Source organism: Syngnathus leptorhynchus, chromosome 1 (genome assembly GCF_054491065.1).
Source record: "Syngnathus leptorhynchus isolate UIUO chromosome 1, UIUO_Slep, whole genome shotgun sequence".
NCBI lineage: Eukaryota > Metazoa > Chordata > Actinopteri > Syngnathiformes > Syngnathidae > Syngnathus > Syngnathus leptorhynchus.
This window is the reverse complement of record NC_141195.1, coordinates 11733533-11758745: the sequence shown is the minus strand read 5'-3', so window position 1 is coordinate 11758745 and position 25213 is coordinate 11733533. Positions and strand designations below refer to the sequence as shown.

The window sequence follows — 25213 nt, the reverse complement described above, 5'->3', positions numbered from 1 at the left end:
ATCTGAGCTTTCCTTGTAAAGTTTTGACGGTTGCCAAGACATTAGAAAACACTCATTGTTGCATAATAATGAGGTTTAGTGGAAATGTAATGTAGCCATAAAATCAGTGCAAAGGCTTTGAACAGAGCAAAAAGAAAGTAACCAAAAAAGCAACAATCAGACCACTGAGGTTGCGTAAAGACAAGCATTTATTTGACTATCAGCTGATGTGGAAATACTGTACACACCCATAAGAGTGACAGATCGACTATAAGGGGCAAATAGTTTATTCTGTAAAAGAAAAATATATGCCCGTCTCGTCTTGGAACAATGAGGTGGAGGTTCAAGTCGCACTGGAGACCTGAAAGTTTAGACGACAGCTTTGGCCTGAGTAGCCTTGGCCAGAGCCTTCAGGTCTGTGATGCACTTGGCGATGCTCTCCTTCTCCTGAAACGCAACCAACAAACACAATTAGGCATGGCAGATTTTTAATGGAGGGAAGGAAAATGAATCACTACCATCAACACTTGAATGGGAAACATTACATGTTTATTATGACAAAGTTGGCAAAAGCCTACCTGCTGAGGCGTGATGCTGCTGACGACACTTTTCTCCACCCAGTTGACCATGTGCTCCTGAGCCATGCGACGCTGGAGAGCCTGCAGGGCGACCTGGAAGTCCAGGCGCTTCTTCACCTCATTGGTCACCATGTGTAGCCGCTCTCTGTAGTTGGTCTCCAACAGCACGGCTACATTGTTCTAATCAGAAAGCAACACTGTAACTACACAAGAGTTGATTAGACCACCCAAGCAAAGAAGAATCTTTTAGTCAAGCACGATTAAAAGACATTATTATTTTGTTGCAGTTGCAAAAGTCTTTAATGTGTTCAATTCCATTCACTTCAAATTATGGACAGTCTGCTTATAACCAGCAGAGGTTGACAAAAAGTCTCAATGAAGGCCAGGTCACAAATTGTCCAGCAATCTATCCCACATCCAAACCGGAGGGTCACGATCCATTATCCAAACAGGAGTGTTGCAGGCATGCTTGAACCTAACCCTGCTGACGTGTGTAGCGGGGTACACCCTAAACTGCTAGCCACATATTGAGGTAGGTCCATGGAAGGCTAAATTGTTCACATTTATGAATGTGAGTGTGAATGGCTGCAACAATCTGTTGATTGGCTGGCGACCAGTCCAAGGTCAAGTGAGCTAGGCTCAAAGCATTGTAGGAAATGGATGCTTGATCTGAGGTTAGATTTGTTTCCACGGCAGACTGGGAAACACCCTCTTCTGTGCCCGAAGTTCAATTAAAGCCCACATGGACAACATTTGTTAACTTACCCTCTTAGTGTCGAAGAGCATCCCTCGGCCCTCGACTCGCCACTGTTCCTTCTTCTCGTCCTCGATGGCCTGGGTCAGGCTGGACATAGCTAAATCCTTCACCTCCTGAGCTTTGGCCACTTTCTCCTAGAATCAAAAAATATCAGAGACCAAGATTACCAACAAAGAATCTGGGCTTTCAAGTGAAATGTTCTCAATAAACCAAAAGTTCAACATAAAGTACTGAAAGTTACTCATAAGCATTGAAAAGTTTAGAAACATTCTAGTTTACTTCACCAGCAAAGGTTAAAGTTCACTTTTAAGATCATACTAAAATTTCGGGATTTTTTACACATCATGTACAAAGATGCTGAAATCTTGCAGCTTTACTCAAAACAGGGCTCCCTCCACATTTGCATGATGAGCTCCAATCCAAGATGTCCACTGACCTCGTTGAGTTTGTCGGCGAAAGCTGCGACAGACGGGCCGAATTTCTTGATGCCGTAGATGATGATGGCGCCAATGGAAGCAGCGGCAAATGTCTCATGATTGATGACGTAGATTTCCTTAGAGAGCAGGTAGACGATGAGGCCGGTGCCCAGCATGTAGGGTCCTAGAAGACAGGCGATACTTTCAATGCCAGATAAGAACCTGCCGTAGGAATTTTTAGTGGAGACTAAAACCCGTTTTTTGTATATTGGACGTTTACCAGCATCTTTGTAAAATATGCACCAGTGTGTCTTTGTTTCTGCAATTCAATGTGCGGCAATTCTACGAATATTTGTGCCATTTGTGGGTAGGACGAGTCACTATCCCCCACAATGAGCAGGGGTCCACTGTAATGGTTCCATTTGAAGACAACTGACCCGTCACTCCAGTTTTTGGGTACAAGAGCTGGAAAAGCTCCTCTGGGAAGATGCCATGACGGACTTTGCCTCCCTTCTCTGGCAGAGGGGGAACCGGGGCCAGACTCTGAGACGATGAATGCAGGGAGCGAGACGCCTGGACCAGACTACATGGAGAAGCAAACCAAAAAACAAAATAAGAGTAAGAAATGGGGTAAAAATAATGTAAAATTATCTGTAAAGTTTTGCTGTTGTTGATGCCGTTTTACACACATACCCAGCTCCGAAGGGGCTGCTGCCTTTCAGGGCATTAGCTACAAACAAGACAACAAAACATTAGTTACTCTATGTCTTCAGCAGGTAAGCCAGTACAAAATAACACCAAAACCTTTATGATGATGCAGTTAACTTATGTGCCCCCCACAAATTTATTACCGTTTGAACCTTTGAGGCAAACATGTACTCTCAATAACAAACAGCTTAAAGATTATTTTTCCTCAATTTTTCTATTATAACATAAGACAATAACATTCAAAAACCCACCGCACAGTCAAATGTTCTGTCTGAAACTCATATCTTTACAGTTGAGTGACCAAAAAAACACCATGATATTTTATTCACTATAATTGGTGGCTCCCCAATTGATCGGTTAGCCCATAAGTGTAGAGGTTGAGTTAATGCTTCGACAATTCAATTTTCATTAAATTCTACAGATTGCAAGTCCTTCTATAAGGAGATACAAGGGTTAAAGATATAAACATTTACTACAAAGTGCCATGTGTGCCACGACGTATACTTTAACCAAACTTATGGCCAAAAATGAGAAATGCGCATAAATGTCCTAGGGGAGCATAAAGAAGATACTTGTTAGAATGCATATGACTGCCACATGGGTAAACAGACCAAGTAAAGGAGGCAGTGCCCATGCTAGCTGTCAGGAAGGTGACATTTGCGGTGTCACGTAATCTACTGTGTCGTCTGCTGGAAAGCAACGCAAACACAAACACCGCCGATAGTTTGTCAAATAACTATCTCCCGAATATGCTTGGCGTAACACGTATTTATAAGTCATCCTGGCATGGGACGTTAGCTGGTACTACCTTGTCACTCATTCAACTCGCGGCCTTCACTTTACCCTTCAGCTTTTCCCACAATTTGCATTTATCCTTAGTCAGAGAACGCAGCCATTCTGCGTGACCTACAAGGTCTCCACGAGTTCATACCTGAAACGATAACAAGTCTGGACAGCATGGTGGATGAATGGATAGCCTAGTTGTCCGTAACACCGGGCACCGTGTTTCGGTCTCTTCGTGCCCTTCTGCAAAGAGCACCAACAATGGCGGACAAAACGATAACTCCATCGATATCTCGCGAGATCAAATACAACCTACACTTACATACAATGACCGCTAGATGATGCTGTTTGCAAGATGTTTGACATTGACAAGTTTGTAAGGTCCAAAAACACATCATTACATCGACATAATGTTAAACCAGTCTCTCAGATTTGACCTCAGAAATATGCAAAGGCTCACAATTGTTGTTTACCTGTTTTGTCTTTAACCTTTCTTGCAACTTAAAATAACAACAAAAGGCTTTCAGAGCTTAAAATGTGAACACATGATCCAAAAACACATATGCAGTAGGTTGTGCATAGTATTTGAATCTGAAGCTTTGGATCAGTGACATGAAAAAAGTAAAACCAAAAGTTGTGAAAGAGTGAATGGAGTGAGGTGGTGGACAGAAGAGAATGCTTAGTTTTGCAGCAAAAGAAAACTAATTTATGAAAGTTTCCCTCCTTCAAATACTGTGGTATGCAGACCAACCCCTTGGTCTATCTGTAGCTAATCTTTGGGGCCATGCTGGTAATGTATCAGTTTGGCATGAGTGGCTGTTGAGATAGAGGGACATATGACGTGGTGGTCCCCTTCACTTTCTGAAAAATTGTGCTCAGTCGAAAGAGTTAGGTGAGAAAGACGAGACAGCCTGAACCTCAATTTAAAGACTTGAGGGGTAGAGAAAGGATGATTTCTGAATAGCTGCATGAAGTGTTTTCCAATCTGGATGAGATGGCGTAGTAGGTATGCTTCTAATTGCTGCATTCTGAGATAACCTTTATTAAACTGTGCACTTTCTTGCACATTTCACCATTCTTTACACATCAACTAGTGTCATTCAGCACGCAGGGTTTACCACACTACAAATATCCTCACTAGTTGTACTATCTATTGTTATAATTTGGCGTATTTACGCTAAATAAAATGGTTTTGTGGCACTGCATTTACAATATACACATGTACAGTGCTTGTGGGTTACTTTACATAATCAGTAGCCATATTGATTAAACACAAACACAGAGCCAAACAGATGCTAATTTCTTAGAGCCTTGGTAACATAAAGTGCATCCCCTGAAATATTTAGAAAACTTGATATTATTTTTTTATGTAACTATATCGCAATATTTTGTGTTATTTTGTTAGTGTGCTACTTTTTTGTTACAAACATACATACATTTGTACATTCGTACTATGCACCAGGTATGATTTTTCTACATGCTGGTACAGAAACTTTGCCATATTATAGGAGGAACCACTTGTTACTCCTGAGCATTTTGATCGAAGATGCTACAAGCAAACGACACATGCCTACAGGTTGGGCCTAGTAGTGTAACTAGTGCAGCGCCATAGTGTACTACAATAAGGGTTAATTGCGTACGTATAAGCCTAAAGGCCTACTGGGGGAAAAAACATTATTATAATATTATTCTATTATTATTATTATTATTATTATTATTATTATTATTATACACAAAGTAGATGTGCGTCGTTCTGTCTTAACTCGTGAGGAAGGTGAGAATATTTGAATATGGACATTGGGCTGGATTTCAATGATATCGATTAAACACTAATATAGAGAGAGTGTTTTTTTTTTTTTTTTTAAACGTCTCTATTGTGATGTGTACGCGTAACGTATGTTTGTGTGTGTGTGCGTGTAGGCAGTGGGTTTGCTGACCCGGGTTATGGACGTGCTTTATCTCCGCGGACTCCAACTATCATCCCCCGTGAGAGACTTTGATCGCAAAGTGGAGATCAGAGCAGAGAAACATGAGCAGCTACGAAGACGCACGAACGTGACGTCATGCCGGATTCCAACAAGAGACTACGACACAGCGCTGCTTAAACACACGCTGAAGAACAAGAGACAAGTGGAGTTCATGAAGAGGAGGTCGCTGCCTCTGTTGCCCATCACCCGAAGAAGCTCTTGGTTCTCGAGCATCTCCACCTGCTATTCTTCTTCCTTTTGCTCTCCGTGGAACACGTCAGATTGGATAAGCCTACAGAGCAGCCTCAGTGACGGTGGGCGCCCGGACACGGACGACCGCGTGAGTGTTTACCTTTCATCACTTGACATGACAAGTGCCAAAAGCCCTTAACGACAAGTTGTGTCAAAATGAATGATGCTGGTTGAAGTACAATTAGTGTACTTGATGGGAAAAAATGACGAAATCTGAAATGTACAAAAACAAACCAAATATTATTATGTTTATTTATGCCATTGAAACGACAAGTCCTCATACTAAGTTCCAAAACGATAATTTGGCTGACAATAACCACTGGAAAAATAAATATTTTAGAGACTTGACAGAGAATCTTTGCACATCAGAAGCATATGGTGTTTAGGCTCAAGACAAGAGTAGCAGTCAATGTACAAAAATGATCTATAATGAGGCATGGATGGGGAATATCTTCTGCAAATCTGTTGTGTCATCATTTGTAATTCTACTGGGTTCACGATCCTCCATGTAGATTGTCTCTGTTTTTCTACTGAAGTACCTTTAGACTCGTGTTGTCATCCACGTAGGTTGAAAAAAAGTAATCAGCCTTGTTTGACAAAGATGTATATCGTCAAAAGTACAGATATGTGTTTTCAAATGTGACACTATGATGTATTGTATCAATATATTGGTAAATATTACCCAATGATATGACGTGAAAGTGAGGCACTCACATCCTCTTCCCCAGATGATAATGAAGATGATGGTGCAAGATGAAGCCTCCACAGAAGTGATCAAGGTGAAAAAGAGCGAGCATGAAATGGACCGTGTCAACAATGGTGGGTGGATGAGTGATTCTACAGTGCTGTTTGTATTGAAGTATTTGCAGCGTTGCTTTCTGACTATTTTTTTTTTTATCGTTTACCAAGATGCACACACTTCCCACAAAAGGATGAGAGAATCCTGTGTCCAGACAGAGTGAGTGTCATCCCTTTAATTCCGCTCTACAAAACTTACAGTGCAATGAAATAACAAAAAGTATTTACAGTTTTCTTTTAGCCTTGGCGGTCTGTATGGTCTAAATGGTTTTATTTTAGATCATCAGGGGGTTTTTTTGCCATTCAAACTATGAGAGACCCCATTACTGCACGTCGGAGGGGAAATCTCGTAAAACCGCCCGAGATCGAATGTGACTTTAGAGTAAACAAACTCAGCAGAAAAACAAAGTGACAATTTTTGGTTTGTTTTTAGTAGAAAAAAAAATGCCAAAAAGAAAAGACATTGATGGAGGGAAGTTTCATCCATTCAATCATCCATCCATCCCCCGAAAAATAAAAAAATATTTGTTGTTCCACTTATGCAGGTCAGGCCTTGTGACCATCGAAGAATCAGTGAGTTTACAAACAATATTTTCCTATTTTTACCGATACAGTAATACATCCTAACAAATTTATACATCATAATTGATATTTTCCAGGATATTCTGCAGTTACAGAACTACATGGAGGTGAGCTCAGTTTTCGCCCCCACTATATTTTGTTGTTAGAGGTGTAAACGGAAGGACTTAAAGATGTTTAGGACTTAAACTAAAGTTACCATGTTTACCTACATGGTGGTGTTCTAGCACTAACAATACCAAGGGCTCTATTTTCACAGATGGGGCACCTGCACTCAGGCGTAAAAACTGCCACATCTTGATTTGCAAGCCTTATTTGACAATTTGGTAGACTATGCTTTTCGGCATTTTCTTTTACACGAGCGAACCTGAGAATTTGGTGACATAAAGTAGACTGGCGTCACTTTACGTCATGTAAGTGGAAATCCTTTTGCAGTTCCTCATAAACATACATTGCATGCGGCAAATCTATCAAAATGTTCAACATTTGTTTCATCCGACCAATACAAATGATCTTAAATGCGTTTCAAATACTTTGCTAGAAATTATTTGGTTTCATCTTTTTATGAGACTACAAAAAGCAAGTAGACTTTTTGCATCGGCTGTATTTCAATGACACGATCAAGATGGCCTCATGACTCTAACCTCATCTGACACTGTTCCTCTATGAAGGAGGGCCTGTTGAGGGAGATGGCCATCAAGAAGAAAGTGGAAATGCTGCAGCAGTGTTGCACACAGCTGCAGAAGACCTTGAGCACATTACGGAAGGTAACTGCGACCATTCCTACGCAGCGGAGGAATGCCTGTCACCTCAGGAAGGCCGAGCAGCTCTGTGGTTTCCTGCCTCAACTTTTGTCTCTACCGATGAGCGCAAGTTGACAATTTTACACGGGGGGTGACATTGTTTTATAAAAAAAAAAAAAGTAGATCAACTGAATCAGATAGCAGGGCATTTAAGTCTGACTTGACTTAACTCTGACTATGCATTGATTGAAATAGAAGAATTTTCATTTGACTTAAAAATGGTCTTTATGTATTTGGTCATGAAATGTCATCCTTCCACATGAACCATTTCATTTCAAGCTGCAGCATTACAGCTAGTCGTTTCCTTTCTAAACCCACAGGCTCACGGCAATGAGGATGTGCTGAGAAACAAGATTAAGCTTCTGGAGACACAGCTGCAAGCTTGCCTTGAGGTAATTCTATTGAAAAAAAAAAGCACCAGAACATTTTGGAGCTTTTGACCACAATATTATATTGGTCAAATTTGATTTGGTCAACTTTGAAAACTGGATTTCTCAATCCAAACTGTTGCCAACGGGTAACAAACAGGTAGGTAACATTTGAACAATGAACACATTATAAGCAAAAATTATCCAGCCAAGCATTCAATAAAATGAATGAAAGATTTAGAAGCTAATATACTAGTACAAATCCCTGTCCAAGCAGTTATTATCAAGAGTCTTCAAATATTTGTTGGAATAATGTAGCCTCTTGTTTTCCCCCCTAAATTTGGTTGATTAAAATGTATGATTTGTGTTGTTAGTCATTTATGTCAATAAATAAATGATCAACATACTGTAAATATTGTAAATGATGGAAGCATCTAACATATTTTGGTCAATTGAGTTTATTATAAATAATACAGAAAGTAATGCTGAAATATTTTGTTACGATTTAAATCGGAAAATTGCGCACACACGCACGCACGCACGCACGCACACACACACACACACACACACACACACATCTTCAGCGCATCAGTGGATTTGACAAAGCATGTGTATCCTTGCAGAGGTTTCCCAAGGAGGTGTCAAATAAACTGGCGCTCGAAATGAAGAACCAGAACATGACGTTTGAAGAATCGATTGAGAAGGTCACCCAGGGGAAGGAGGAGGAACTCAGCAAAATTGTCACACTTATGACTTTGAAGAATCCAGACATTCAATCCCAGGTACGTATATTTACGTCTTTTTCACGTGGGAGGGTAAAGAAGGTATGAAAATTGAGTTTATATTTTGTATTGGATTAGTTACAGATTTTAGCTAGTCAATTATATTCTAATAGATTCCGATTCAGACGGTACGGTTAGCACATTTGCCTCAGAGTTCAGGGGTTCAGGCTTCAATTATGGCTCTTGTCTTCCTGTGTGCAGTTTGCATGTTCTCCCTGCGTGTGTTTCCTCCGGGTTCTCCGGTTTTCCTCCCACATTCCAAAGATATGTGTGGTGGGCCGCTCGGTGGTACTAATAGCACCCAGTTTTTCCAAACCAATGTGTCACCAGGAAGCGCTGATTACTGCAAAATCGGACGTCCTGAGGCTGCAGAACCTTTACGAGGAGCTGACTCTCACAAGTCAAAAACTTCGGCAGGAGCTGGAAGTCAGCAATGAACGAACACGAGAGCAGGAAGTACAGCTCGAGGTTGGCACACAGACGCCTTCATATCTACTGTATGAGTGGTCAGACATTTTAACGGTCAAGTGCGGGTGTGCTCGCAGCTGTCCAGGGCCAGAGAGGCCACATTGACTGAAGAGCTGGTGTCACTGAGACAACAAAAGAATGAGCTGCTGTTCCATAAAAGCCTCCAGGAGGAATATCAACAATTTGTGAAGGACCAAAAGCAAAATTTAAGTGGTAAGCCCCCGCAAAACACACATGCCTATAATCTGCTCAGAGGGAAACAGAAAGAAGTGGCAAATGTATTCATACGATTATTGCTCTGTATTATTGCTCTGGTTTTAGATGGCAGCGTCGAGAGACGGGACGTGAGCATTCAGAGCGCACCAGAAGAAAGAGAGACATCTCCAAAAGGGGACTGCGACGTCGAGGAGAAGCTTCATGTTACTCAGGAGGAACTCCGCCTTAAAAAGAAGGAGGTGACTAGGACAAGGACAGGTTCTTTTGAATCTGTGCTAGATGTCTAAGAGCCTTATGTGTTCGTTAGTTGTCAGGCGACTTCATGGAGGATGACATGACGGGGGCGGGCAAAGTTTGGCGCTGAAGGGCCACCTTTGAGTTTTAAAATATTAAAGTCTACTAGCTTAATGCTAATACTTAATGGGAAATGCCACAGATAGGAATATATGTGGTGTCAGTCCTATTGGTAATCTTATAACTCTTTGAGCAATAGTAATAATGTACCTTTCGCTTTTTTGGACACCACTGATTGTAAAATATGGCATTTATTCTCTATCCTCTGCAAATAGCAGCTAATGTTACGGCATCTTACTGAGGAGCCGAGACCGTCTCTCAGTACACTGCAGCCAGATGTCTACGTGATACAAGTGGCCAAGGCGCACACACCAGAAGTAGCAGTACAATGTCCAATTTGCGGCCAAAACCATTTCTATTTTGTTTATTATTTTATTATCTCTCTTTTTCCTATTCAAAAACACATTACACATATACATTACAACCATTTTGGGGTTTTTTTTGGGGGGGGGACACACATTCACAGCATTTCCATTTATTTCAAGGGGTAAAGACGATACATGATGTGGAGAATATTAGGTATTTCAAATACTCAAAATTGTTTGTCAATGTGAATGATTGCACAGTGCGAGGCCCTGCAGACTGAGCTGCATACCATGGAGCAAGAATTTCTGTCAAGTCAGAATCGACTGTCGCAGTGCAGGGAAGAACTTGGGCAACTTGGCCACCACCACAAAAAAGCTGTAAGCTCTGTGTGTGTGTGTGTGTGTGTGTGTGTGTGTGTGTGTGTGTGTGTGTGTGTGTGTGTGTGTGTGTGTGTGTGTGTGTGTGTGTGTGTGTGTGTGTGTGAGGTGTGTGAGAGAGAGAGAGAGAGAGAGAGAGAGAGAGAGAGAGAGAGAGAGAGCGAGAGAGAGAGAGAGAGAGAGAGAGATTAAGGTCTATTTAAATAAATTTGACTTGACTTACACAATGAACCGGAGCCTGGGTATTATGGCCTTTTGTTTTTATCACTCCAATGGCTGCTTGTTTATGTGGCCTCCTATTATTTGGCTGCCATCCAATCCAAGGTTTACCCTGCCTCTCAAAAAGAAAACTCCAAATGTGGTCACCAAAATAGCTTGAATCTGACAAATGTAATCATGAATAAAAATGTCGTGAAAATTAACTATGAAAACCAAGTTGAATTGTGGTTTGAAATAATTCTTTTTATGGAAAGAAAACACAAAACAGGCCTGGGCGAAAATAATTGTATCTCTCGAAAAGTTTGGAAATAATTTTCCCCATGTGTATCCTGAGAGCTGAAGCATTTCTCGTCTCCTCTTTGTGCAGATGTGGCACGTAGCCCGATGGAGTCCGTGCATGCTCCTCGTTCTGCTGCTGTTGCTGCTGCTGCTCCTGCTGCTGTGGGTTGTGACCGGATTTGCCATATTGCAACCGTGGCGTCCACTTTTCGGGGAGAAACTAGAAGAATTCTATTTTGACATGGGGAAACGAATAGAGAATTATTTCTTGCAAATGGTCTCCCCCAGAAATTCAGGCTGTTTTAGGCCAGTGTGACCATGTCACAGTTGGAGGATCGTCGTCCTTCACTTTTCAAATGTCTAACATTTAAAGGTTTTTGTGTTAGTTGTTGATATTTTCTAGAAATGCAAATGTATGTGATAATAAATATATATTTTTTACAATAAAAGCAATCTCTTAGTTTTTGTTTTAATAGATTACTGCCATCTCTACTACTATTCTCGTTTTATTACTGTTTAATAGGTTGTGTGTATATAAAATAATGATGATCATCATCCTACGAAAATGATGACTATAATAATATTAATAACCAAAATGATCATCTATTTTGAATTGTGTGATTTGTGATTGTTTACCACTTTTCCCCATGTACTAAAATATTCCAGCTCAGAAATGATTTAGATTGCTCTTGTCAAGTGTGGACAGCAGCTCCCGTGAAACACAGAATCTATTGTCTAATTGCACTCAAACTGACTTTTTTTTTTTTTAAAGAGAGAACACACTCAAAGGTGAATTGTGTTTGTGGTCATTGTTGATTGTATGGAGGGGCTTTTAACAGTTCCAGATAAAGCTCTATTATCATCTGGCACTGACACAGCACATCCAGCACACAAATATGCAGTTTACCTGCATGTTCCCTGTCACGCATCCCACCCTGGCTGGACTTTGCTCAAAGTGGAGGTAAGAGAATGCACTGAGCCAGTGCGGAGGGCATCATGAAAAATTTTCTTTCATTTACAGGGCAATAATCGAGATGAGGACTGCAAGTCTGCTCTGTGCGGTGTGGCTGTGTATGTTAAATGTGGCTTTTTCCCTGAAGATCTGCGCTTTTAATGTTCAAAGCTTTGGAGAATCTAAAGCCACTAACACGAAGGTTATGGGGATTCTCCTGAAGGTACACGTCCGAGGTACATTGTCACAAAACTGCACAGATGATTTTTGTCTGATTGTTTTCTTCCCAAGATTCTTTCCCGATGCGACTTGTGTCTCATTCAGGAAGTCCGTGACTCAAAAGGACGAGCAATACAAACTTTGGTGAAAGATCTTAACAGGTTTGTCAGACTGAAAGACTTTTAAAGAGGACAAGCAGTTTCTAACGAAATGCATGCAGAATTACACACTGCTGACTTCCCACAGATTTGACGAATCCAACTCGTATTCCTACGTAGAAAGTGAGAGGCTGGGAAGGAAAACCTACAAGGAACAGTACGTCTACATTTACAGGTAAAAACAGCTGACAGGGTAAAAGGTCAATCTGATGACACCGTTTGACCCCCCCTCATCATCTCCACAGAAACAATGTGCTGAAAGTGAAGGAGCAATATCAGTATGCTAAATTAGAGGCGCAGGGCACTAATGACACAAACATCTTCTCCAGAGAGCCTTTCATCGTTCGCTTTCACTCCCCGACCACTCGTAAGATTCAGACACGACACAGTCCTACACTACAATGCACGACATGAGTTTGAAATGGAAGAAGCCTAGAAATAAAAACACTGGTAAAGTGATGCCTTGAGATACAGGTGACCCAACTAATGGGTTGTTCTGGGATTTTCTGGCAGCAGTTTGGCAGAAAGTAAACAATCCCACCCCCTCCAGGCTAATTAGTAGTACTGTTTTTGTTGTTGCATAATAACTCATTAAGGAACAGATATTTGAACCAGACTTTAAAATACTCACATATCCTCTTTGAGCAATATTAGCAATATTACAGCAGTTTACTGACTTACAGTAGTTATGAAATTAATCATTTGTCAGTAGGAATGTACTACACTGCTTCCTAGCGGCAAAACTACACCAGAAAGTGCTGCATTGAATTAATCATGCTCCACAAACTGCCAATTACATTACATTTAGTTGTGCTATTATTACTTAAATAATATAATATAAATATTCCCTTGTTCGTGGTGGTGGGGTTTTCTGGAAGGTTTTAAAGGCACCACTGTAATATACAGCAAGGGCTAATGTAATGAAGTGATGATGATTATTACATTTACCTTGTTTTTTTGGGATGTTGTCTTTATTCACTGTGGCGGGCCAAGGAAGTGGAATGACATTGTGGAGATGGACTGAAAAAGAAAGCTTGCAGTCAGACCCAGAGTAATGAAAAAACATGCATTATACCATATCGACAGTTAGTAGAATGTATTACATCACTTATAGACAAAGCAGTGCACAGTACTTAGCATATATATAACAGTCTGTTAACATGAAGTGCTTCCATGCTTCTGTTTTAATTTCAGGGAGCTCTCTATTTTGAACAATATTTTCTCGTTAGGAATACAAGTAACTATCATTTGACATTAATCAATGAACACTAAAGTTGGTGGCTGTTTGCTTTTTTTGTAACAGTACATTTGAAAATTCATAGATAACATGAACTTTTCTTGGTAATGACTAATGCTGTTAATTTAAGGAATTTGTGACTTTACATTAGATATTCGGTAATTGATTTATTACAGCGTACATGAAACATGCTTTATTATTTTGTTCAATAACTAATTGAGAATCATCGTCACATAATGACAATCACAGTATTTATGTTTTAGTCACGAAGGATCTCGTCTTCATTGGCCAGCACACAAGTCCCAAAAGTGCCATGAAGGAGATGGATGAGTTGTATAATGTGTTCAAGGAAATCTACAGAAAGTGGAAGACGGAGGTGCTTTTTTTTTATTCCTAAATCTACATCCCACTTGCCTGGCAGTCAATGTACTTAATGATGAAACGGGCCTGTGTGAAACCTTCCACCGAGCCAGAATGTGATGATCTTGGGCGACCTGAACGCCGCCTGCGGCTATGTCACCATCAAGGGCTGGCGAGCTGTTCGCTTGAGAAGCGACCCAAAATTTCGGTGGCTGATCGGTGATGAACAGGACACGACGGTCCGGGAGAAGACGCACTGTGCGTACGACAGGTGGGAAATTGGTGGTACAGCAATGGCAAGATGAGTTAGGATTTGATTTGGATCTATTTTAATCCCCAATTCAGGATTATCGTCCATGGACGTGGCATTTTGTCCACCATAGTGCCTGGCTCTGCCCAGCCGTTCAATTTTAAAGAGGCTTTCCATCTGACAGAGAATGAGGTAAACGTGTTTCAAACATGTTTCACAACAGCAGCTTTATATATTGAGGGATTTTTTTGTGGATATTGTGTTGAGTTTTTGGTCAGTGGAAATATTTGGGTCATTCCCAAGGTGACTTGAATGATCTGAAAGATTTAAATTTGGAACGAGAACAATGTAAATATGTCATGTTGAATGCGGTATTTGAATGAATGATAAACAACCTGTAACAGAAATGTGGGAGTGAATGGAGGTTTTTTTTGGGAAGGGGGTGGGGTGAGAAAAATTATGGATTTTGGGAAAACCTTGAATATTTGGAATGAGAAAAAGCTCCCATGGTGTGGATTTTTTGAAGCGGATGAATTGTGTGGAACGTGATGCATGTAAAAAAAAGAGTGAGAATAACATGTGGCCTTCAGGCTTCACACAAGAAGAAATGGGTCCTAATGGCATTTTTACTGTTTTTTTACATCTTTGAGTTTCATTGTTTTTCAGTTTAACCACTGTAATCAATGAACTTTTCTATGATATTTGAATTACTTCGAGGTGCCTGTTTATGAAATGTTTCAACAGCTCTTTGTGCTTAAACTTTAGGCCCTAGGGGTGAGTGACCATTTCCCTGTCGAGGTCGACCTGAAGCCAAAGCATCATTACCTACTGCGCCGTGAGCTGTAGACTGAGATGTACTTGGAATCACCCGCACTTTATTTTTACCTATTAACTCATTAAAAGCATTATTCAAAATGTGCCTCGATACCAGCAGTTACATTGACTATATTATTGGTTATTGGTTAATGGTGTGACATCTGCCCTCAATTCAGCATTCAACATTCAACAAACAGTATCTGAACATTCAACTTTTGAGTGAGTTGGGGTTTTTGTGTGTGTGTGTGTGTGTGTGTGTGTGTGTGTGTGTGTGTGTGTGTGTGTGTGTGTGTGTGTGTGTGTGTGTGTGTGTGTGTGTGAAAAAAGGAGTAAAAAAATAAATCTTGTCATACATCTGGTTAGGAAGAGTGCGGTCATTGTCCATCCCTGCATCGAACTCAATAACCAACACTTGATGATTACCACAAGGAGCCACATGACGGCGCTGCGTTTAGAGAGGACCGTTTAACAAAGGGGGCGGGGCAAAACGCAGACATTATCATTCTGGAGGTACGGTTGTTTTTAACACTCGAGCAAAAACGACGGGCGGTACACAAAGAATTTTTACTCCCGTTGAGGTGTGAATAGAAATACAATTTGAAATTGGAGAGCGGCATAAATGCTCACGAGATGCAATTGTTTAGTTTGTTTATTTTTTTTAATCCAGGTGAAAAAAATCAGCGTTGGACTGAATAGCGCTAGGACGAAAAGCGGCGGAATAAAGAAGCGCCCCCGTTTTGCTAGAGCAGCCAAGCTTTTTTATTTTTAGCAATCGAGACTATCAGATATTAAACTACACGTAAGACTGTAAATTTAAGACGCATGATGTATAAATTGAGCAGCAAGTCAACGGATGAGCTCCGAGTCCTTCTTGATGAATACGGGATCAAGCATGGTCCTGTCGTCGGTGAGCAGTGAACCAACCACACGCGAGTGACAGTATCATGTTTTCAGTGGGGTTATCTTCTCTGCTGTATTGTTATTCTCGATAACAATATGCCTCTCTTATATTCAAGACTCCACCCGAAGTCTGTACGAGAAAAAAATTAGAGAAGCGATGGCCAAAGAGAAACGAGTTTCTCCGAAAAAATCGGACAAAACCTACTACAGAGAAGAAGGTAAAACGCGCACAACAGAAAATATCAGGTCAACGCTTTTAACCTGTCATCTTCTGCCACAAAAAAACAACAAAAAACGTTGCATTTTCACATCACCTTTATGGAGCAGCTATAACTGCATAGTAGGCTAATCCAGCCATTTCAGCGGCAGTTGCAGAAATTTGGTGTGGCGCTATCTTGACACGCAACATGCCCCACCCACAAACTATGGGCGAAGTAATCGACTATATTTGTTAGGACGATTATTATTTATTTTACTTTAGTACATTGCGCTAAATGGGAATAAAGATGGAAGGTTGGTCAACATTTGTGTGTTGGAAATGAAGTGATTGATCGACACGTTGGAAACCTTTGACATGAGGTACATGTTTCCAAGTCGCAAATATTTTGCAGAGGTCGCCATATGCCTCACCTGTGCAACTCTACTTACGATCTTGAGGAGATGAAGCGTTACTTTCTCCTACAAACACAGACCATCTGGATGTAGTTACCCCACTTTGTCAAACAGGATGCTTTTTAGTCCATCTGTAAGTTACATAGCTTGTAACGTGTATTTTTTTCTCTCCGATTTCAGAGGAAGTTACATATGTTTACAGTCCACCTGTAAGTAAGACATCCACATTTGATCTCTAAAATATTTTCCAACTTTATTTCTGTTTATTATCAATATTTATTTACTACAATTGTTTATGCTGTTGTAGGTCAGAAGTCATTTGCCAGAAGACTAGTAAGTTATATTACACATTGTTTGCTGTAAAATTCATCTTAAAGGGAACATTACCAAAAATTTAAGTTAAATTGCTGAGTGATGAAATGCTTACTCCTCGAGTGGAAATAGAAATGCTTCTACATTGTCTTTATAGGAGCTAGATTTACGCTTGACTTTAGTCTCTGGGCAAGATGCAATGTCCTAGACCTAGCCCTACTTACCGTAACCAACGTTGCTCTGCAGTACAAGGGGCAGGGTGAGCAGTAGCTATTAACACTGGCTGTTTTAAGTGTGGTAGAATTCTCCATCCTTTGTGTATTTTGACCCAATTTGATGTTTGTTTGTTTGTTTGAATCATATTTCGATTTGCCTCACTTAGTGTGCACTCTTTCTACAGTAGTCGACTTTACACGAGTGCCAGACCACAGTGGACTGAGAGGGAAGTTCAACACGAGTGAGTACTTTGTTGAAAAATGTTAGCAATTATATTTGTCCAGCTCTGATATTAGCTATATCTATATATAGATGCAATGTGTTGCCGTTATATCCTATATTATGTAAATTGTCTCAGTGTCAAATCACATGCTTTTGACTTTTGGGCGTCGGTGTGAACATAAAGTTACTGGCAAGTGTGTGACAAACTTACTGTTGGTCTTCAGACGCTACACCTACGACACTGCGTCGTCGCCATACACAAGCGCCAGGCTGAGAGCCACCGAAGAAACACCAAAGAAATCTCATGAAGATGTTCCCAAAGAACCTCAGTCGTCCCGCTTCATCCCAGTCTGGGTCCAGTTGCTGTTCTTCCTCGTGGCAGCAGTCTTCCTCTACCTCATCTTTGCCAACATGGAGACAAACGATTACACTAGGAAAATAGAATGATTTAAGCAAAACTATGCCCAGTTTATAGGCCTGGTGTAGTTCAAATGACATATTTTTTCACGGAGTGTTTTATTTTTGTTGAATGCCCTTTTAGTATCTTGTGACCAAGAAGACATCAGCGCTACTGTTCATTGTTGCTTATTAGATATAAAAGACATTAGAACAGATGAGCTAAAGTTGACATATTTGCTTTATCAGTTTAGCTCCTAAACAAAAGTGCCTCAGTGGTTTTGTTACAAGTTACATGTCATTTTAATGCAAATCCATACCTACAGATATTTGTACTCTTGGATGGGTTATTTTTCTACCATTCTAATCACACGGTTTTATCTGCTGACAAAAGAATGACATTTAAAATTGAATAAATAAAGTCCAAGTTGGGTGGAAAGTGGGACTCAAACATTTTAATCAACCGTGACATTTAAATGTTGATATGCAGCAATGTAAATAAAATGACAATGTAATGGTTTAAAAATACAAATTGCATTTGCTACATAAATCATTGACATTTAAATGTTGATATGCAGCAATGTAAATAAAATGACAATGTAATGGGTTAACAATACAGAAGCATTCTCTACATAAATGATTGCTCTGAAGAACCAGGTACACAATAAATTAGTGGAGTTTGTCCTTAGAGGTCTGTTAATAAAACAAAATGTTAGTCACATTTTGCCACAAACTAGTAGAAGCAGCTCAAAATACATGTGCGTTAATGCCTAATTGAGGCCGAACATTAACTTTGAACACAATGGCAGTATTTCAGTCCTCTTTGGGGTGCATGGCGTAAGGCTTAGATAAATATGAAGAGAAAGCGTGGGCAAAATCATAACACTGGAGAACTGCTGTGCTTCAAAGTAAAACGAAACCCTGTTTACCATTTTACCAAACGATTTAACTGACCGTTTTTATACAAATGATGAAAGCATTTTGCTTGCTTAGTATTAAACCAAACAAACTAAATAGGCAACTATACTTTTGCTTAGACCATCAGCTGTAAACTGCAGTTAAAATTCAGTTACTGTATACGAGCCAACCATAACATTTATTTCTGGTGATGAATAAAACGAAGAGGTAATTTACTCAATTGAATTGGTACAATTATACCGCCTCATAATGAGAAGTTTGATTCATGGAATGAACTGAGGTGACCCAAATATTCAACAGATCTTGTGATGTAAACTGCGACTACAATCATAATCACATCTGACAATGTCAGTCAAAAGTAAGCATTCTAATTATCCAAGTGTTTGTGATGTGACGTGGGGGCTGCAGGATGATGCTGCACGATTGGAATCATGACGGAACTGCACAAAACGTCCAAAATGTCACAAATGTAATAGGCAACTATCAAAAAGAATTGCTTGGTTGTTTGATTTCAGACATGATGGGTGGAGAGACATTCCAGCCATTTCTAATTGCATACAAGTCAATTTTCCATAATATATGTCCTTCAAAGCTCAAGGCCCAAGTGTTTAAATTGCTAGCAAATATGCTGGTAATACAGAAAGACACTAATCCGAAACTTCAAATATAGAAGAGAGAGAGCTTGTACTATCCAGAGCATGAAGTGGTTGCAGGAGTGATTGCTGAGCAAGCCAACTGGCTCTCCGGTGCCACATCAATCCATCGTCGTACAATCATAGCTTGTTAATTGATAAGGCAACATAAGTGTTTTCCACACCTGTAGATGGAAACATGTTGTTAGACTTTCATCCAAGCGTGTCTTGTTTTTGATAAACACAGCCAACTATACTGTATGTTGGTCAAAATGGTGATACTTGAAGAGCGAAATATTTTTGGGGGTGATACTTGTCAAATGTTTTGTGGACCACTTACACGATCTGGTCTCTCGCTCCAGTTCAGAGGGATTCCTCTCCTTGTTGCACAACACCTTGGCCATCACGATAATTACGATGACAGCGATGACAAATGTCAGGCCAGACACAAGCCAGCTGATCATCACTGGACTCAGAACTGGATGTGGGTCTGAAAGTGGGAGACATTTTTGTCAGTGACATAAGAACATCCTATTTAGTGCTCAATATAAGTAGTAGGGAACAAGAACTGACAGCAAATGCTGAGGCTGGCTGCAGAAAATACTAAATGTATTTGTCCCCATAGCATTAAAGTTGCTAGACTGCACAATTCCACAAATAGCTTGACTATAATGGGTGTAAATTTGTTCATAAAGATTTATCTGTCAACTGTCTAGGTCTCGTCTGTATGCTGTACCTTATCCTAAAGTGTCTTGAGACCGGGGTGCCCAAACATTTTGCAAAGAGGGCCAGATTTAGTGAGGTGAAAATGTGCGGGCGCTGACCTCTTATAGATATGGGCAGGGCTTGGCTCTCTCTGGAGACAAAGGTGCGTCCTCCCAGCTGGACCCGATACAGACAGTAGTAGTAACCCTCATTCGAGCTCTGGGCAACGGCGAAGGTAAACGTGACAGAGGGGCCGAGGGCCGGCAGAGACTGGCGCACTGTTCCATTGGGGCGGATGAGTCGCAGCTGAAAGGAGGCTCCGGGGTACGGCTGCGGTGTGGAGCATGTGATGTTAAAACTGTGGCCCTTGATGACGGAACCAGCCGGGGCCTCAGAGGACGTGTTGTACCAGTGCTGGGGGGTCAGGAGTTCCACTGTGATCACGCCAAAGATGTTAAGAGCTTGTCTGAATCTCATGTACAACCTTCTTATGTTTGATTTGATGTTTTCATGGGACAACACAAACAGCTGTAGCACGGTAGCCACGACCCCATACGGCGAAGTGGTGTCTTTTTGGCTCTACATTCAAGCTACATTTGTCTTCAATTTGGTTACAGTTCCGCAGAGATAAGCATCTCAACATGATACAGTAGTATTCAGACCGAGACATTATAAATCTCAAGACTGCAAAAGGGGAAGAAAAGGAAGTTGGGAGGAAAAAGGCAGATAAAAATCTAACCTTGACAGAGTTGAAAATCATAACCAAGACAAAACCAAGACTCTTAGACTGCACCCAAAAGAAGGTAAGTAGGTGGTAAAGAATAAGTGACTTACCTACGGTGATGTTGACAGGGTTGCTTGGTGGAGAACTGAGCATCTGAGAAGGCGAGCTACCGCTGACCCTGTAACGACAGCTATAGCTGCCCTGCTGGAACGTCTTAATGTTGGGCAGAGTTATTTCCACCCGTGACTGACTCATATCTGCCCTCTGCGTCACCACCGGCGTGGCCAGGCCATGTCTGTACAGGTGGAAGTCACGGACGTGATGACCCGGCAGGACACTGCAGCTGAACCGAGCCGCCTCCCCGGACGAGAACACATTGTGAGGTGACGACAGGGAGAGGATGGGCACGAAAATTGTACCTGTGTAGAAAACAGAGGGGAGTCACAAAACTTAACTTTCACTCGAGAACATTTTATTGGTGGAAATTACGATAACCCTCTGAATTGTTTCGGGTGAGAGACTGCAACTGACCTAAAATGCCCCAAAAAAGACAAATTATAATATGATAATTGCGATTATATGGGGCATGACTAAGCAATGTGAATGGTTGCTTAACAAGTGTTGTAAGTAGTGAAATACTGTAATAGTGTTCGTTTTCTTACATTGTAAAATGCACTTTATTGATTCATATACTATAATTATATTTACACATCTACATACACTGATGCATTTCAAGAAATTAGCATGTAGTACGTAGAAATTGTTTCAGCAGCTAAATTCAAAACGTGAAACAATCACGACTCAAAATAGTACCGTTTTATTTCATTTATTTATTTTATATAACTTTGAAGATTACTATTCTTGTGTCGAATGAATTTGTGTCATATGCAAGTTTCACTTTTTGAAGCAGGCAAGGCTGCGGCGTCCGTGTTTAAATTATTATCGTCCTACCTGAGCATTTCACGCCTGCATCATTTTCATGGGTGCAGTGGTGGTGACTGTGGAGGAAGACGGCACAGCGGGTCAAACTGGACTCGTGCCCCGTGCACTGAACATGCCGCAGCCAGATCTCTCCCCTGCCCGCACCAAAAGCCGCCCCGTGGACGGCTGACTCTGCCAAGCCGCAGGACAGCTCCAGGCATACCACGTCCGCCTCGCGGAGGTCCCAGCCGTGGTCGCACACCGTACCCCATTGGTTGTGTCGGAGAATCTCGACGCGGCCGGAACATTTGTTTTCCCCATCCACAAGTTTGATACGATCTGAGGAGCAGAAACAACATTTACAAGGACCACGCTGCATCGCTAGGAATGATGGGAGTTCCAAATCCTGTCTTACCCAAGGCGGTGACTTTGTCCCGCAGAACACCTAACAAGCCTTAATGAAATGAAAACTAAATTATCATCACGTGAACAGCAATGTCAACTGCGTTGTTGAATTGAAAAGAACTACAGCCAACAAAATAATATCTAAACGACGGAAGTAATTGTTAATTTAAGCAAAACAGTGGTGTCAAGTTCAATTCCTCAACGATGAGAGGCAGCTGCAGGCCACGACATTGCGTAACTTCAGACACAAACAGCCTAGGCTAACAGCACGTTAGTCAATCTGAGCCTCGACAAGCACCCCATTTAAACTTACCTGTTAACAGAATGTGGAGGAATGTTAGCATAGTTTCCCCTCACCCTTCCATCCAACAGCGGGGTCGGAGCGGTGCCCGGCCGACGGCTGAGTGCTGATAGACGCTACAAACACGCAGCATGTGCTAGCTTAGCAAGCGAAGTGAACTAAGGCTGACCAAGTGGGGAGCTTTAACCTAATGCCTCGTACTATACCGGGGTAATGTCCACAAGCGATAGACATTTCCTGCTCATAAAAGCGACACCAGTTACAGTAATATCGAGAGTGAGACCGTCACAATAATCTGACGTTCATATCGGGAAAGTGTTGGGTTAAGAGTAGAGTTTATCCAACCTGACCGGGTGTTAACGGTTCTCAAGGCAGCCGCTAGGGGTCAGCATTACACCGCAGTCTCTTAGTTCAAAACATTTATCCCAGCGAGCTGAGTTATTTGCAGTTATATAATAGGTTTATATGTGAAAATTATGTCAGCACTAAAATGGATGCAATTTATGAATATTTTGTAATTCAAGGACTTTGGGGGGTGCGAGAATGGTCCGCCCGTGGAGCTGGCTCCCAGTTGTCTTACTACTCTCAGAAGGGACGCAAGTATTGTTTCACGGCTTGGTTTGTCAAATTCTGATATCACCCAGTGTGTGAAATGATTCATTGCCAGCAAAACGCATATACACATTTATGAATAAAATTTTCCAAACCAGCAAATCATTGAAAGGTTTTGAAATATTCACGTTGTCTGACAACCTAAGCTGCTGTTTTCTTGGGCGTGTGGAAATTTACTCGGAGCGCGCAATGTTTGACCGTTTGTAAATTTAGCGTGTTTCTCGATTGCTGTTAGGAAATTCATAGTGCAGCAAAACCGGAACTACATAGAGCAATGTAGCAATGAAGCTGGCCCCCCCACACACGCAAAATTTAAGGAAAATAGTCTGTTTCGTTTGTGCTTCGTTTGTGCTAGTTTGTGCAGCAATTTTTTTTGTTTCTGCAGCAACGATTTTCGAGTTATTAAAGATTATTTTATAGGTCATCCAGAGTTCACCAGGCCCCCCCCCTTTTCCTCCAAATGCACCCAAAATGGTACCGTTCGTTTGTGCTTCGTTTGTGCAGCAAAAAGTTTCGTTTGTGCTGCTCCGGTTTCGTAGATATTAGACATTTATTTTATAGCGATGACGTCACCCAGCCCCCCCTTTTCCACCAAATGGACCCAAAATGGTACCGTTCGTTTGTGCTTCGTTTGTGCTGGTTTGTGCAGCAAAGTTTCGTTTGTGCTGCTCCGGTTTCGTAGATATTAAACATTTATTTTATCGCGATTACGTCACCCAGCCCCCCATGCTATGTTTTTTCTAGTTATTACACATTTAATTTATAGCGATGACGTCACCGTATTTCGTCGCGAATGTCAACAATGTCAATCTCTGGAATGCTCCTGATGCAAGACGAATGGACCCAGATTGTTACAGATTGTTTGTGCCGCAAACATTTTTGTTTGCGCTCAGTGAATAATTCAATTTGCCATTTATTTAATATGAATTTATTTTCGAGAGATGTCAAATCCTTGCTCCATAGATCGTTGGTTAACCATTTGTTTGTGCCATTGCAATTTTTCATTATTAAAATCATGCATCTTCGTTAACCCCCTGTCATGTATTTTATTCTAACAATTTTTCTAACCATTTTTCACATCCTGATAATTCCTCAATTCTTATACATGTATTATCCAACTAATTACCATGCAATGTTATCCCTGCAGGCCGGCTCTGTACACCTTTGTAAAAACAAACAGACACAATATCTGGTCAGCTCTGGGATTCAGTCATGATGAACCTAATCCTGAAACTAGCGGTGAAGCAAGCTCGGAATCAGGTCCTAAACTGTCATTTCAGTTTAGCATATTCCTTTTGACAAGTGGATGGAATTTATTCAGAAAAAGGCTGAATACAAAGATAAGAACCGTCAAACCCAAAAAAGAGAATATACCATTTTGAAGCCTGGCACCTGGACCCACATCATAAATGAACACATCTGGAAAACAGTCAAAATTCCTTGCACATTTGTTTTTAAAAGAGCCAAGGTCTATCCATCGGTCTCAAATAATTATATTAAAATACGGGGATACTGCAAGGAGTGTCATGGCCTTCTCAACATTAATTGTGGCGGAGAGACAGAAATTAACAGCCCAATAATCTTGAACTGTTTCAAGATTTCAAGAACATTAAGAACAGTGATGACTCCCTTCACACTGGTAGCTCAAAGCGGTTTCTATCTGGACAGTTGCGGGAGCAGGTAGCCAAGGAACTTTGTGAGGGCAGGATGGAACCACATGTATGGCGAGCATCACAGGCAAATAAACTGATGGACTTCGGAGACTGAGCCAAGCCAGGACCGACCCAGGATTCTCTTGGGCATTATGTGGCATACTGCAGGAGGACTGCATATGCCTGGGAGATCTATAATGACCTGGGAAGTGGAGTGAAAGCAGCATCAGTAAATACTAAGATCTTCCCACATGCTGTGTTCTACACAGTGTGGTGATGCATTGTTTGATTTGTTGAAAAAAAAAAAAAAGTGTTGATAAGGTTCCCTTTGAAAAATAGTTATTTTTTCACGTTTTCAAGTTTCTTTTTCTCGTTGTCATCAACTTCACATACATGTATTAATTGTTGCATTAATTAATGTTTTGGAACAGACAGACAGACTCACCAGGTAATTTAGGTTGCGGTGAACCTTTTTCACGTCAGATGTAATTGAAATAAATTATCATATAGGCTTATTGATAACAAGGAAATTAATCAATGAGCACGATAAAAACATAATTACAGAAATATCCTCGCACTAAAAGCTATTTCCCGCAGTGAAAGTTTTCTGTAAGCTAAAAAGAGAAAAAAAAGGCTAAGAACATATTTACCTTGTATTCGTCTTGCATCAGGAGCATTCCAAGAGATTGACATTCGCGACGAAA

At 40.9% G+C, this 25213-nt stretch overlaps 5 protein-coding genes and 1 long non-coding RNA gene across 8 annotated transcripts; 3 read left to right on the top strand and 3 right to left on the bottom strand.

Annotated features, from left to right (window-relative positions):
- Positions 1–170: 170 nt before the first annotated feature.
- Positions 171–3507, bottom strand: atp5pb (ATP synthase peripheral stalk-membrane subunit b). Its single transcript, XM_085927570.1, has 7 exons — positions 3370–3507; positions 2424–2460; positions 2168–2313; positions 1751–1914; positions 1323–1448; positions 558–737; positions 171–426 (listed from the first exon to the last, which is right to left on the bottom strand). Exons 1-7 carry the CDS (start codon positions 3395–3397, stop codon positions 349–351), a joined length of 759 nt encoding a protein of 252 aa, XP_085783696.1. The 5' UTR covers positions 3398–3507; the 3' UTR covers positions 171–348.
- Positions 3508–4102: 595 nt separating this feature from the next.
- traf3ip3 (TRAF3 interacting protein 3) lies at positions 4103–11459 on the top strand. Of its 2 annotated transcripts, none has more exons than XM_085914294.1 (14): positions 4103–4227; positions 5142–5528; positions 6169–6259; positions 6350–6398; positions 6784–6811; positions 6898–6927; positions 7489–7584; positions 7941–8012; positions 8612–8770; positions 9101–9238; positions 9316–9451; positions 9560–9693; positions 10375–10491; positions 11078–11459. In XM_085914294.1, exons 2-14 carry the CDS (start codon positions 5166–5168, stop codon positions 11303–11305), a joined length of 1641 nt encoding a protein of 546 aa, XP_085770420.1. In that variant the 5' UTR covers positions 4103–4227; positions 5142–5165; the 3' UTR covers positions 11306–11459. The 2 variants fall into 2 exon arrangements, with proteins under 2 accessions (XP_085770420.1, XP_085770428.1); XM_085914302.1 differs by having other exon boundaries at positions 4121–4223.
- On the bottom strand, positions 10676–16305 carry LOC147061949 (uncharacterized). Its single transcript, XR_015066424.1, has 3 exons — positions 16196–16305; positions 13267–13338; positions 10676–11220 (listed from the first exon to the last, which is right to left on the bottom strand). It is a non-coding gene; the product is annotated as an uncharacterized LOC147061949 (long non-coding RNA).
- dnase1l1l (deoxyribonuclease I-like 1-like) lies at positions 12024–15011 on the top strand. The gene is made up of 8 exons (XM_085914335.1): positions 12024–12164; positions 12233–12321; positions 12407–12493; positions 12564–12685; positions 13819–13931; positions 14029–14186; positions 14261–14357; positions 14931–15011. Exons 1-8 carry the CDS (start codon positions 12024–12026, stop codon positions 15009–15011), a joined length of 888 nt encoding a protein of 295 aa, XP_085770461.1.
- On the top strand, positions 15501–18171 carry LOC147061948 (uncharacterized). The gene is made up of 6 exons (XM_085914344.1): positions 15501–15888; positions 15998–16099; positions 16674–16702; positions 16801–16826; positions 17206–17262; positions 17468–18171. The coding sequence occupies exons 1-6, from the start codon at positions 15804–15806 to the stop codon at positions 17688–17690; spliced, it is 522 nt and encodes a 173-aa protein (XP_085770470.1). The 5' UTR covers positions 15501–15803; the 3' UTR covers positions 17691–18171.
- Positions 18075–22722, bottom strand: LOC147061947 (uncharacterized). Of its 2 annotated transcripts, XM_085914313.1 has the most exons (7): positions 22258–22718; positions 21955–21993; positions 21570–21878; positions 20729–21037; positions 20014–20328; positions 19530–19679; positions 18075–19374 (listed from the first exon to the last, which is right to left on the bottom strand). In XM_085914313.1, the coding sequence occupies exons 1-7, from the start codon at positions 22286–22288 to the stop codon at positions 19331–19333; spliced, it is 1197 nt and encodes a 398-aa protein (XP_085770439.1). In that variant the 5' UTR covers positions 22289–22718; the 3' UTR covers positions 18075–19330. The 2 variants fall into 2 exon arrangements, with proteins under 2 accessions (XP_085770439.1, XP_085770448.1); XM_085914322.1 differs by lacking the exon at positions 21955–21993 and having other exon boundaries at positions 22258–22722.
- Positions 22723–25213: the final 2491 nt, after the last annotated feature.

Excerpts from the sequence above, each read along its gene's own strand:
- atp5pb (XM_085927570.1), bottom strand. The coding sequence starts at position 3,397 with ATGCTGTCCAGACTTGTTATCGTTTCAG. Across the intron at positions 2,314-2,423 it reads AGCAGCCCCTTCGGAGCTGG|TCTGGTCCAGGCGTCTCGCT; the intron begins GTATGTGTGTAA and ends TTCTCCATGTAG. Across the intron at positions 738-1,322 it reads TGCTCTTCGACACTAAGAGG|AACAATGTAGCCGTGCTGTT; the intron begins GTAAGTTAACAA and ends CTTTCTGATTAG.
- traf3ip3 (XM_085914294.1), top strand. The coding sequence starts at position 5,166 with ATGGACGTGCTTTATCTCCGCGGACTCCAACTATCATCCCCCGTGAGA. Across the intron at positions 5,529-6,168 it reads GCCCGGACACGGACGACCGC|ATGATAATGAAGATGATGGT; the intron begins GTGAGTGTTTAC and ends CCTCTTCCCCAG. Across the intron at positions 8,771-9,100 it reads ATCCAGACATTCAATCCCAG|GAAGCGCTGATTACTGCAAA; the intron begins GTACGTATATTT and ends ATGTGTCACCAG.
- dnase1l1l (XM_085914335.1), top strand. The coding sequence starts at position 12,024 with ATGAGGACTGCAAGTCTGCTCTGTGCGGTGTGGCTGTGTATGTTAAAT. Across the intron at positions 12,322-12,406 it reads TTGGTGAAAGATCTTAACAG|ATTTGACGAATCCAACTCGT; the intron begins GTTTGTCAGACT and ends GACTTCCCACAG. Across the intron at positions 12,494-12,563 it reads CAGTACGTCTACATTTACAG|AAACAATGTGCTGAAAGTGA; the intron begins GTAAAAACAGCT and ends TCATCTCCACAG.
- LOC147061948 (XM_085914344.1), top strand. The coding sequence starts at position 15,804 with ATGATGTATAAATTGAGCAGCAAGTCAACGGATGAGCTCCGAGTCCTT. Across the intron at positions 16,100-16,673 it reads AACCTACTACAGAGAAGAAG|AGGAAGTTACATATGTTTAC; the intron begins GTAAAACGCGCA and ends CTCCGATTTCAG. Across the intron at positions 17,263-17,467 it reads GAGAGGGAAGTTCAACACGA|ACGCTACACCTACGACACTG; the intron begins GTGAGTACTTTG and ends GTTGGTCTTCAG.
- LOC147061947 (XM_085914313.1), bottom strand. The coding sequence starts at position 22,288 with ATGCTAACATTCCTCCACATTCTGTTAACAG. Across the intron at positions 21,879-21,954 it reads GGACAAAGTCACCGCCTTGG|ATCGTATCAAACTTGTGGAT; the intron begins GTAAGACAGGAT and ends TCTGCTCCTCAG. Across the intron at positions 19,680-20,013 it reads CCTGCCCATATCTATAAGAG|ACCCACATCCAGTTCTGAGT; the intron begins GTCAGCGCCCGC and ends TCCCACTTTCAG.